This window comes from Cavia porcellus, unplaced genomic scaffold (assembly GCF_034190915.1).
Source record: "Cavia porcellus strain 051 isolate PalLab524CR breed Dunkin Hartley unplaced genomic scaffold, mCavPor4.1 scaffold_7, whole genome shotgun sequence".
NCBI classification, from domain to species: domain Eukaryota; kingdom Metazoa; phylum Chordata; class Mammalia; order Rodentia; family Caviidae; genus Cavia; species Cavia porcellus.
In genome coordinates, this window is record NW_026947490.1 from 46,718,268 (window position 1) to 46,730,339 (window position 12,072).

General features: G+C 44.9%; 1 protein-coding gene across 2 annotated transcripts in view; it reads left to right on the forward strand.

Annotated features, from left to right (window-relative positions):
* The first annotated feature begins 6,649 nt into the window (after positions 1-6,649).
* Cadm3 (cell adhesion molecule 3) overlaps positions 6,650-12,072 on the forward strand; it is a 29,756-nt gene continuing 24,333 nt past the window's right edge. Inside the window, exon 1 of one of the 2 annotated variants that reach the window (XM_003466544.5) lies at positions 6,650-6,904. In XM_003466544.5, the coding sequence (XP_003466592.1) occupies positions 6,823-6,904 (82 nt within the window). In that variant the 5' untranslated portion in view covers positions 6,650-6,822. The remainder of the gene's footprint in view (positions 6,905-12,072) is intronic. The other variant, XM_005002262.4, reaches the window with a different exon arrangement.

Here is a 12,072-nt window from a genome sequence, read left to right on the forward strand (position 1 = left end):
ATCTACCCCTGGTTAAATCCTCTCCTGATCTACTGTGTGTGCATATGCTGTTCCTCCCTTCTTGGTGACTTTCATTCCCATGCTTTAAGTTTTCCATAAACTGGATCTCATTACCTCAATGCTCACACTGTGCCTTATATACTTTGGTGGTAGTATTTTTCACAATGGATAGTAATTCTATGTTTCTAAGCCTATCTTTCCCACTTGGTTTTAAGCTCTTTGAAGGTAGCTTTCATGACTTGCTCATCTTTATAATAGCAAGCACCTAGCACCAGACATTATCATTGTATTTTTAAAACAGCTACCACTTTATTATTCTGAAAGGCAAACCATCATTGCACATTAGCCTTAATTATCAAGTATTTGCATCCCTGGATACTATCTCATCCTTGACTCTTGCATTATTCCTCATAGGTAAATTGAAGTCCAAAAATGTGATGGGAATTAGGGCTGGGATAAGGGAATTTATTGAGCATTTTATTTTATACTGTAAAAAAACAAAATCTGAGCACTTATGGAAAGTTTTATAGGATGCAGCAAAACAACCAGGTCAAAGCAGCCAACCAATTTCAACTATCACCTTGCATGACGCATAGAAACTCAGTGAACTATGAGAAATGAATGAAAAATCACAGAATTCTGTACAGGACATACCTTTTCATAGTCTTACACACAGCATGTTCAGATCATTAAAATGAGAAAATTCTTGTTTAGCTTCATTTTTATTTACAAATAAACCAGAATGGTACTGCTTAGAAATGTTCTATAACGTTTCTTTGGGAACTGCTTTCAAAGCCAACATCTGAGTCAAACTACAAGTCATCTAAGATAAATTTACAGCCAAGTGGTAGTTTTTGCATCACCTAGCACAAACCACCAACTTATCCATAAGGCTTGGGCCCAAAGACATTCAGCTATTTTCACAATTAAAACACATCTTCCTAGGATGAGCACTGTCACAACTGAAGTGATACAAAAGAATGTGTGCAATAAGCTCTAAAATCCAATAGCCACAAAACGTACCTTGATTAAGTAGATGAAAAATTTGTATATGTGAATTAGAACCAGTCGCTTTGGTTTTAACACAGTGTATCTGTGTGATTCACACAATCACAGGCATGCATAACTTTATACAGTAAACAGTGAAGTGTGCCTATATACATGTAAGCACCCACAGAAACCAAATGGCTTATCAAATCTGTGTTGATGATATCATTTTGGCTTAAGTCAAATTAACTGACTATCTACCTTTTTTGTTTTTCTATTAAGTATGAGAATTAATGTGGTTCATGAATATCATTCTTTTCCTCAAATATTGCACAGTAAGAAAAGAAAAACATAAACCAAACATTGTGAAACAAAGAGGTTCTACCCTTCTATACAGATGTATAAACTCAAGCCATTTGTAGGAAAATAGATGCACCTTAAGACCATAAGTGACATAAACCAGACGCATCAGCTTAAATATCAAATTATTTCCCCTGTTTAATAAATTCAAAATGTAAATAATCTAAAAAGCAAAACAAAAGATAGTTAATTGGAAACAGGGAAACCGATCCTTTGCAAAAGGAAGAGGGCCAAGAAATGGAGGGAGGAGAAAGGAGGAGAGTGGAAGGAGATGAAAACACAGAATTAAGATGTGTTATGTACATGTACCAAGTCCCCACAATGAATATAGTCATTATACACTACAAACATGTACTGATAAAAATAAGGATAATTTAAAAAGCAGACTAATAGAGATATATATTCAATACAGTGGTAGCACCTAACAGGAAATGATTGCCACTAGGTAGACAACTTCACAGAGGTGGCAACACCTAATCAAATTTTGAGTGTATAAACACAGGAACAGTTTTCATCAGGTTTAATGAGATGGGCAATCCTGTATAAGAAACAGTATGTGCAAATACACTGAGGCATGAAACAATATCGCGTGTTTGGGGAATTACAAGCAATTTGATATTGCTGGAGCCCAGAATGTAAGGTGAGGAATGTGAAGATATTTCTTTGGAGAAGCTACAGATCCCCATGTAACTGAAAATGTGGATTTTTGTTTGCAAATGATTATATGTGTCTGCTGTCTTTCCATAATACATCAATCAGCCTGTAGCTGGAGCAATAGTGACACATATATTTATCACTTGATTCTACTTTTGCTTGACTTTGTCACAAAACAATTTCCCCAGTCTCTACTCATATTTGTTCTATTTCCCCTTCCTCTTTTGTCTTTCACTCATTTCCCTCTGCAATCTAGTTTTCAATGGCTCTCCCCTTATATTGTCTCATCTTACATGTTTGAGCCCATTTCCAGTCTCCTACATCATCCTGTCTATTATCAAACAGCTCCCCTACTTATCCTCTGAACCAAGACCAAACAACCTCCTCCTTGAGAAGTCCTCCTGCCCAAATACAAGGGTTAAGAACTTAGACTTTGGTGTGCTGGTATCAAGCCTGCGTCTGAAGCCTGGCTCTCTCCTGCTCTGTCTCTGTTCCCAAGCCAGTCATTTTGCTTTTTCAAGCCTTATTGTCCTTATCTGTAATGGGAATATCAAAAATACTGCACAGTGGACTTACGATTATCAAAATGAGTAATAAATGTAAACAGCTTAGAAGAGAGTCTGGCCCTCTGTAGTTACTGCTATTATAAATTCCAAATGTCTAGTGATTGTCATGACTAAGTCATATACATACAGAGGGTGATTTAATTTCGTAGATATTTACCTTGACTTTATCTGCTTTTCTGAAAAGCTGTGGGAGGCAGCGCTGCTGCCTTACACAACTCCAATTAGAACAATGCCCCCTGGGGTTGTGCAATATGGCTACTCTGGGAAGAAGAAGAGGCTTTTCTCTGCGGTTTATTTCTTTCTATAGTTTGAATATTTTAACTTTATCAGTAAATTGTTTTAACGTTTTGCAATGTCATTAAGGTTTCTAGGCAAGGACATTTATTTTCTATTTTGCACCACTATTTATTTAAAAAATTAAACCAATAATAATAATAATAATAATAATAATAATAATAATATGCTTTCAAGAAATTTGAAATTTGAGAAGGCATTCTGATCATTATCAGTTACAATCATGGTTTGTATTAGGGCTAGAAGTTACAGTCTGTAATAGATTAGGGTTAGGAATGAAATTAGAATTCAATTAAGGTTAGAATTAAAATGCATGCAGAGGTTATTATTAAGGATTGTGTTAATTAGAACTGGATAATAGAAGTAAGAAGCAGTACAAAGAGTACTGGTTTAGTTGGGTGGAAAATTAAAGAGGAATGCAATGTGAAAACCTGTGCAGAGTTTACTGATAAAACTCATTCAATGAAGAGTTAGGATACAAGGGAAAATCTTAGTGAATACTGAAGTATATTTTCTAAGGTCTTTCCCAACAGGTGCTGCTATCTTCTCTCAGGTGAGTAGGTAAGACTCACCCCACTGCAGACTGAATCCTTTCCCTGGGCCCTGCCTTCCAGAGCAGAGGCAGCATGGAGAAAGGAATGCCCAAGGCCCACACAGCTGTGTCCAGGCCAGCACCAGTGCCAGCACCACATTCCACACCCCCGGCTATCCAAGCTGTTGCTGAGTGGACAGGAGCATCCAGGAAGCCAAATCTGCCTTCTCTCCACTCTCCTCCTGTGCTCCCCCCAATCTTCACTGTAGCTGCCAGTTCTGTAATCCCACAGACAACCTACTCCAGACTTTGTACAAGGCCCTGGGAGATGCATACTGCATGCCATAGCACTTCAGAGCAGAGAGTAACCATAGGGATCACAATCTGACATGGATACACTTACCTGCTTCATGACAGAGATAATCTTTGTAGGTTGGTCTTTGCAAAAACGGTTTAATAAGTGAATAGTGGGCCTGTAGGATGCAAGGCAGGCACGTGTAACTGAGGATTAGAATAATTATAGGCAAAGAGCTATTCCAAATGGAAATACCCATGCCCATGTAGGAGAAATGACCTTTGCACTTTGTGATATGCAAGACTGAGGGATTTCTCAAACTGGACATTGCTCTGCAATATTTAGAATGAGTCTCCTTATCCTTCCTAATCCCAAAGGGCACTATTTCCTCCCTCCATATCCAATACTGGTAATCCTTTTACTAACTAGCTGTATAAACACAGAAAGTCACAGAGCTTCTGTGTTTTGTTTTGTTTTTCATCTTCTCAACAAGGAGTGTTATTAATTAAATAATCTCAAAGGATCATTAGAACTTGAAAACTCTTCTATTTTATAATTCTAAAATCCAGTGACTGTTTCCTATTCCCAAGACCTAAAATGCTGCCAAACTAATGCTGATGATGCAGAAAATGGAAGAGGAGCCAGTAGGAAAAGAGCATTCCAGAGTTTCATTTGCTAGCCTTAATATTCTCTCCAAAACAGCCTCTCTCTTTCCCTCCCACCCTTGGTCCTGGTCCCATGTTGTTACAGTGGAGGGCGGAGCCAGACCAGCAATCACAAGAATTAAGGAGGGACAGGCAGAAGGGAGTCACAGTAGAGCAGCAGATGGAAAAGATGATTAAAATTAGAGGACACTGGGACTTAATCTCACAATGTGCCATTCTCATGATACTCATCCTTACTCTAATACACATGCATGTACACGCACACATGCACACATACACACGTAGCCTCTTAAGCCCACTTACATCTCTAACATTACTCCAAGCTCCAAAGATAATGCTCTTTATCCATCAAGACACCTTAAGTAGAATAGCCTAATCCTTCCCCACTGAAGCTAACTCTTTCCGTAAACACCTTCATCCTTTCATTCTGTCTGCATGACTAACCCCATACTGACCTAGTCTCATTTCTTTCAAAAAATCTAGTCTTGCTTTTATCTCTTTCTACCTCTACTCTTGAACCCTGGCACTTCTCTTTTATCTCCACATCTCTACATCCTTCCACTACACCAACTCTTCAATCTTGGCTTTCCAAAGACTCCAAGATATCAGAGAACTCCAAAAAAGGCAGAAAAAATTGGAGTCATTGATATATGTCGAGTAAGTAAGACAACCAAAGATGGCCAATATTATCCTACAAGAAATAATAATAACTACCCAGTGCTCAAGAAATTTTCAAGAGGCAGGCAGGGCTCTTCTCCAGAAACCATAAAATCTAGAAACAGTGAGAAAAAAATAATAGGGAAGCATCTTGACCATCCTGAAGGGTCTCCCAGAAAATACTCTGTTTTGGCTTGTCTCCATCGTGGATACTTATATGCAGCTTTACAGTTTACAAGGTACTTTCTCCATTCTTTTCCTTGTGTTTCTAAGTGACAGGGGTATTACACCAAAAAAATTAAGAAACCTTGTCTTAGAGAAGGAAAGATTATCCAAAATATTAAAGATCGGTACAATGAAAGAGCCATCAGCTCAGAGGGAGGATCAGCTGAAGAGTTAGAAGTCAGGCACCCAAATCCTTTCGGGGCAGAAATATCGGCAGAAATATAGTGCCTATAGAAGGCATTACAAAATCAGTTTTTCCTGTCTCTGCCAACATCTATCACCTCTCCCATTAACTCTCTGTGTAACCCTGAGTAGATCAGCTAACCTCCTTTGGGTTTCACTACATGTATGTAATTAAGGGGTTCGATCAAGTATTTTCTGAGAACTCAAGTTATCTAAAATTCTTTGATTTTAGCACTCCAAAATTTTGAAATTTATTCTCAAAAGCTAAGTTTCAACAAAACTAACTCAAAAAGTTCCCTGTCTAAGAGGTGCCAAAAATGCTGCCTGTGACACTCAGTCAAAAGAACAGCAAACACTGGGAAGCTGGGCCTCTTGAGCGGGAGAGGGAAAGCCAGTGCAAACACCCTACTTCTCTCCTCCTTGTTCTTGTGTCTGGCCTCAGGGACAAGACTGCATTGGTCCCAGACGCGCTGATCCTTAAGAGTGTCTGCAGATCAGATGTTCACCTGGGATCTTGCTAAGAAAAACTTAGGAAGGAAAGCTGGAGGTACAGGTGTGTGACAGGGAGAGTTAAGGGACAAAACACTGCGTGGCTTTGTGGGCTACTTGGTTGGGTTTGACTCTGAGGTGAAAGCATGTTTTCAGGAGGGAATTTCTTTGACAAGGGATTGAGACAGAGGTTGGTTCCCAGGGCCTGGGGTCTCCAGAGAAAGGCGCTTCTGAAGGGGGATCAACCAGGACCACAAATTGTTGCTGGACAGATAAGTAGGAACGCTGAGGTGGGAGGAACCAGGGATGTTCTGGTTGGTGACAGTAACTGGTTACTCTGGACCCAGAACTGACGGGGGACCCCGAGGCTTTTGGGGATCCCCGGCTGCCTAGAAGGCGGGAGCTGGGGGACCTCTGGCTGTGGGCACGCCCTTGCCCAGGCCTGCAGTAGACTCTCTCGCCAGCTGGCCCACCGCCCTGCCCGACTCCCCTCCCTCCACCCCAAGCCAAAGAGGGATGGGCACGGGGTCCCACCGCTGAGCCAGCTCCCTCCCTCCTCCTCACAACCCGGCGGGTGCTGGCGGAGCTCCCAGGGGACAAGACCGAAAGCCTCACGGGTGCGCGAGGGGGTATGGGAGGCTAGGGAGAGTGGGGAATGCGGCAGCCTGCCACCCCCCCGCGAGTAGCCCAGCCCCCGTCACCCCCCTCCTCCGCCATCCGAATGGTTTGTTCCGAGCTCCCTATTTAATCCCGGCGACTGCAGCAGCGCCGGCTCCCTCCCGGTCCCCGCCTCGGCCCCGGGCTTGGAAGCGGCTCGGGGCGCCCTTTCGGCCAGCCGCGTCGCCCACACCCCACCCTCCAGGCCCCCAGAGACCCAGGCTCGCAGCGCCCAGCCCGGAACCCCCGGGAAGCGCGATGGGGGCCGCCTCCGCCGTGCCCCTGCTCCTGCTCCTCGCCTGCTGCTGGGCGCCCGCTGGGGCCAACCTCTCCCAGGACGGTGAGTGGGGGGCGGGGGGTGCCAGGGGAGGGGGCGACCCAAGGCCGAGGCTCAGGTTGGGAGTGGGCGGGAGAGCCTGCCGGCTTTGTTTAGCACCGGGGGTTAAAGTCGCCAGTGGCTGGAACACCCAGTGTCTGTCTCAGAGCATCTCTGTCTCTGAGGACCGCGGGGTGTGCCGACGTGTGCACCCCCTATGTGCACCGTGGAGCGTGTCTGCGTGTGCACCAGGCTCTGGATCCCGGGCCGGGTCCACGGTGAGCACCTGGGTCTGGATGTCTTGATGTCCGTGTGCTGTGCGCGTCTGGGTGTGCGCGTCTGTGTTGCTGTCTGGTCCTGCGTTTGTCAGGAGCTATGTGTATGTCTGTGTCAGTGTGTGTTGGGGGCGGAGTGAGAGCTGTCGCCGCTTCAGTCAGGGCGTGTGTCGGGTGTTTGTGTATATATATCTGTAGGGGTTGGGTGGCCAGAGCAACCCCCCAAACTGCTGTATGCAAACATTTCTGCTCCCCGCGCGTTCTCGGGCGGCGGAGCTGTGAGTGCGCAGGGAAGGGGGCTTGGGTGAGGCTGCTGAGGGGGGCGTGCGCAGAGAAGGGGCTTCGTCTCGGAGCAAAACAACAACACAGGGCAATGCCCCCGAGCTGGGCTGTATGCCTGGGAGGGGGGTGCAGGCTGGGGGAGGAGGAAGGAGCGGATAGTTTGGGCAAAAGCAGTGATCAAGATATTTGGAGAGGATACAAGGCAAAAACCTACAGCATTCTTGGGCTAAACACTGATTTTCCCAAATTTGGGGTGGGGTAGCATTCGTACTCCCTTTGCCCTGGTCGGTAAGTCCAACCGTCTAGGGTTTGTAATGGTAGAGGCAGAGGAAGGAAGGGAGTAGGGGGAGAAAGGAGGCGGGGCCGGGGCCAGGGGACTTGGGGAAGAGCCCCTCCCGCCCAGCAGGGCTATGTAGGTCAGCGCTGTGGGGGCACCTCAGCCTTCTTAAAGGCTGCTTACGGTTAATAGGGTGCCACAGGGGCAGTTAGTAAGGCGACCAGGATGCTAGCCTCAGCTCGAGCCTCAGGTCCCCAGGGGAGGGAGAGCGGGCTGAGGGACTGAAGGAATGCATCCTCCGTCCCTCCCTCCGCCTCAGTCGGAGGTGGGCCGGGTGGGGGAGGGGAAGGGGGACCGGGACCTCTGCGGAGTGAAGACAGGTGGGGAGCATAGGGGGAGGGTGGCGGCTGTGCCCGGCCAGATGCCAACGAAAAACAGAAAGAACCGCAGGGGAGGAGAAAGGGGAGGCGGTTCCTGGGCGATGGACCCAGTGGCCAGCGGGGATGGGCACAGGGCGGGGCGGGGTGGAGAGGGGAGGGGTTGAAACTAAGGAGGATGATGTAGAGAATTTCATGCGAGGAAAACAGGCGGAGAGCCAGGGTGCTGGAGGAATTATAGCTCCACCTTGCCTGACCTCCTTCCCCAGCCGGGTCTCCATCAAGGTAAAGGAGCTTCCCCTGGTATGGGGACTCAGGGGTCCCCCTCCCTCCCCTGGTGGGCAGACTCCTTCACCCTTGCTAGCATCCAACATCCTTTGGGGAGTTCCCCAGTTGTCACCCTGACAGCAGCCGCCGGTCCTTTCCCCGACCTGGAATCCCCTTCCCCTGAGAACTGTACTGATGCCCCTGCTCACAGGGGAGGTGAGCAAGTCCCAGGGGAGCGCAGGCTAAGTGCAAGGCAAAGACAGGCTGCTGAGGTTTGCTCATCAATGACTCTCCTCTTAGGCCCTGAGTTCCAAGTGCACCTTCTGGCCTTCCTGTATGCTAACTAAATAAAAAGAGAGGCAGGATTCACCCCAACTGCAATGGTATGGCAGTGGGAACTGATGGTGCCAGGCTAAGCCCTAAAAAGGAGAAAAAGATGTCATTTCAGAAAGCTTCAAGTTCTACTCCAGGAGGCAAATGCTGGAGACTAGGGTAAATCCACAGAGCCAAACCTTCCTGTTCTTTCTAGGTCCTCAACTTGGTTGTCCAGTGCCTATGCAGACTTAAACCTGAACGAGAATTTCTCTTTTTCGGTGCTTAGAAATAAGTCTCAGATCAGTAGCTTGTGAGAAAGAGTGGAAGGCAGTAACTTCTGAACAGGAAATTTCAAAAGAAGAGGCCAGGGAAGGGAATTGGGGTCTCCTTCTAAAGAAGGGACATAGTTTTCCTTGTAGAGCATCATGCCTACAGGCATCTGTCTAGTGTATGTTACTGCAAGAAGTAATGATGTTAGAGCCGTAAGAGTGAAAGCTATAAGAGTTCTTGTGTTAAATTAATTCTCCCCTTTGGTTTATGGATCTAAGAAAGCCAGCTCTGATAGTGAGGCACATGCATGGGTTTAATACTCATGGGTGATGGTCCTGAGGACCATTTGGACAAGAATCACTCAGGAGGTGTGTCTACGATCCCTGAGTTCACCTAGGGCCTTCGGGTAGGAAGCAAAGCAGTGTACATCTTAACGGGTAATGTTTGGCCTAACCTAGGAGAAGTGTGATGTGAAAGTTTAAACACAAAATGCCCTAATACACTGATGCTTCAATTGTTAGGTGTATTGTGGTAGAATGGTTATTCTATTTAAAATGAAGAAAGCAAACTTCATGTGTTTCTGAGATATATAGCTCCCTGGAGGACAGCATACATTTTTTTAAGCTTTATACAACTAAATAGGGATTAAAAGACTGAGAAAAAGCAAGCAACTGGTAACTACCATTAGTCTGTGGAGGTAAGATTTGGAATTTGCCTCCTGACCTTTCTTCTCAGAGTTCTCCACTAGTACTGGCAAAAGTTGGCAACTTCAGGTTTCAAGGATGCAAGGCCTATGAATTTAATATACCCTGTGGTCAGCTCTCTGTTGAGCAGCTTGACATTCACTATTGTCACCAGCCTCCTTTAGGTCCTTCCTGTTATTTCCTGCACTCTGTAATTTGACCTAGTGTAGAGACAGATGGACGGACAACCTTGCTTTGCTTCAGACCAAGTTACAGCAATTTAACCTTGTACTTTACTGTCCCACACATGAATATCTTTTCCTTTCCAATGACCTTCTGTCCACTGTCATCCATTCTGCAGCCCCCTGGCCAGGTGCCCAGTGTGGAGATCATGCCCAATGTGCCAGAGAAGTCCAGCAGGCATTTACTCTAGAGCTGCCCACAGATCTGCTTGGCAGATCTGCTCCAGCCCAGTTCTGTTTCTGTTGCAGCCATAATTGTTCTGTTCTGTCTCTGCTCTTGTTCTTTATCCCAGTCGCAGCTATAACTCTTGGGAAGGATACACTCTCCCTTAAGCCATATGCATCTTTTGGCACAGGGAAGTTGAGACCATCAGAAATACCCTAGCACAGCAGAGTTCAGTTATTTCCCTAAAGAATAAATCTATCAGATATGGGGACCAAGCTATGGCATGTCAACTGACTTTCAAGCAGTTATGCCAAATATTCTATTTTAAGATTTTCCCAAATCTAGGCAGTGCCATTGATTATAGTAGTTTCCTCTAGGAAAGTAATTTCCGCTACTGGTTTTCACACAAAGTTCTTTCAAAAAATAGAACAGAGCAAAGGAGAATTGTTCATGCTGAAAGAGAAGACCTGTAGCCTGTGCCTACTTCTTGGTTTCCTGGCTCTCCCATTATCCTTAAAGGGCAAACCGGCTTCTGCTACACAGCTCAAAATCCTTTCCCTTAGGCTGACAGTAGAAAAAGCTAACTCATAGGCTTCCCTTCCTTCTTCCAACTAAGGAAAAAACGAGGTCCAAATCAAATTTCAAGAGATCGTGTTATGGATATTCACTATTCATTTGGAGAGGGTGACTCATAGTTCTGCAGCCATAAGATTCCACAGATGGCATCTTTTGAGTGTTCTGGTCACTTTGAAACAGCAGACAGGGTAGTCGTGCCGCTGCTCTGTAAATCTTCACGTTTTATTTTGGTAGTTCTTGCTGCTAGCATACTTTCTTGCAGTCCAAATAATATGTAGAATGATATCAAAAGTGCTTTTCCTTCAGCCACATGCTAGGAAAAAAAATGGTTACCACCAGAGAAATAAAACCCCCAGTGCTATGCCTAGTTACATTCTTCATTGTTTACTACTCCAGGGGAACTGTCTGCTGGCCCAATAAACCCTATCTGATCATCTAGCTTTCAGTAATGGAACTTCCTCTAAGGATGGTGATCTAATTCCAGATTGTCCTTGAAAGCAAGTAAGGGATTGGACCTTTGAATGAAAACTCCAGGATATTAAAAAGTCTGGAAAATTATATCTTCTTTCCTTTTCAAAAAAGTTACAATTTAGTATTTCCTGTGTAATGATTGGCTATAGGCCAATACACAGCAATATTTTTTTCCTGTATGGGGTCATGTTCCAGGAGTCTGCAGAAGTCCCCATGGGAATGGTTTACAAGGAGGAGACCCATGAGATTAGATATCCTGGAGGAGCATGCCACCAGGAAAAAATTCAGAGCTCTAAAACCCCAATCAAATTAAGGATAATCAATGCATGCCATTGTGAAAGGGAAAAAACATCTCCAAGGCCAAAGACCTGTCTCTATCACCAGCCCCCGGATCAGCAGTAGTGATGATTCTTTAGGACAAAAGCAGAACCAGCAGGTGCTCAGGGCTCTTATAACTACAAAAGTAAAAGCCCAACCCATGAGCCAGGGACATAGCTCAGTGGCACAGTGCCTACCTAGCAAGCACAAGGTGCTGAGTTCAATTCCCAGTACCCCAAAAAGAAAAAAAAATATTATATATGACAAAGGAGATCTATCCTTTTTGTACTGAGAAGCCAAGCTCGTAAAGAGTTGTAAACACATGAACCTGTTGAGATATTTACAAAATACTAGCTCAGTAAAGTTTCACTAAAGCATCAAGAATTTTAGAAAAGAACTCTTTATCATCTTCCCAACATTTCCCTAAGTGTCAGAGTGACCAAATTTTCCAACTAACAAGGAGATCTTTAAACCTTATGAACAATGCCCTACTTAAGAGGCAGGATCTCACGCTTCTCCAAATATGATCCAGTATGGTCTATGTATAGAAAGTCTGGGAGTATCAGAGTCCTATTCATCTCATAACTCATCTGATTATAACACACATTTTAGCTTCCTCATGCCCCATCTCTGACAGGGTCACAGGCTCCATAAACAGTTTTCTTCATTTGAA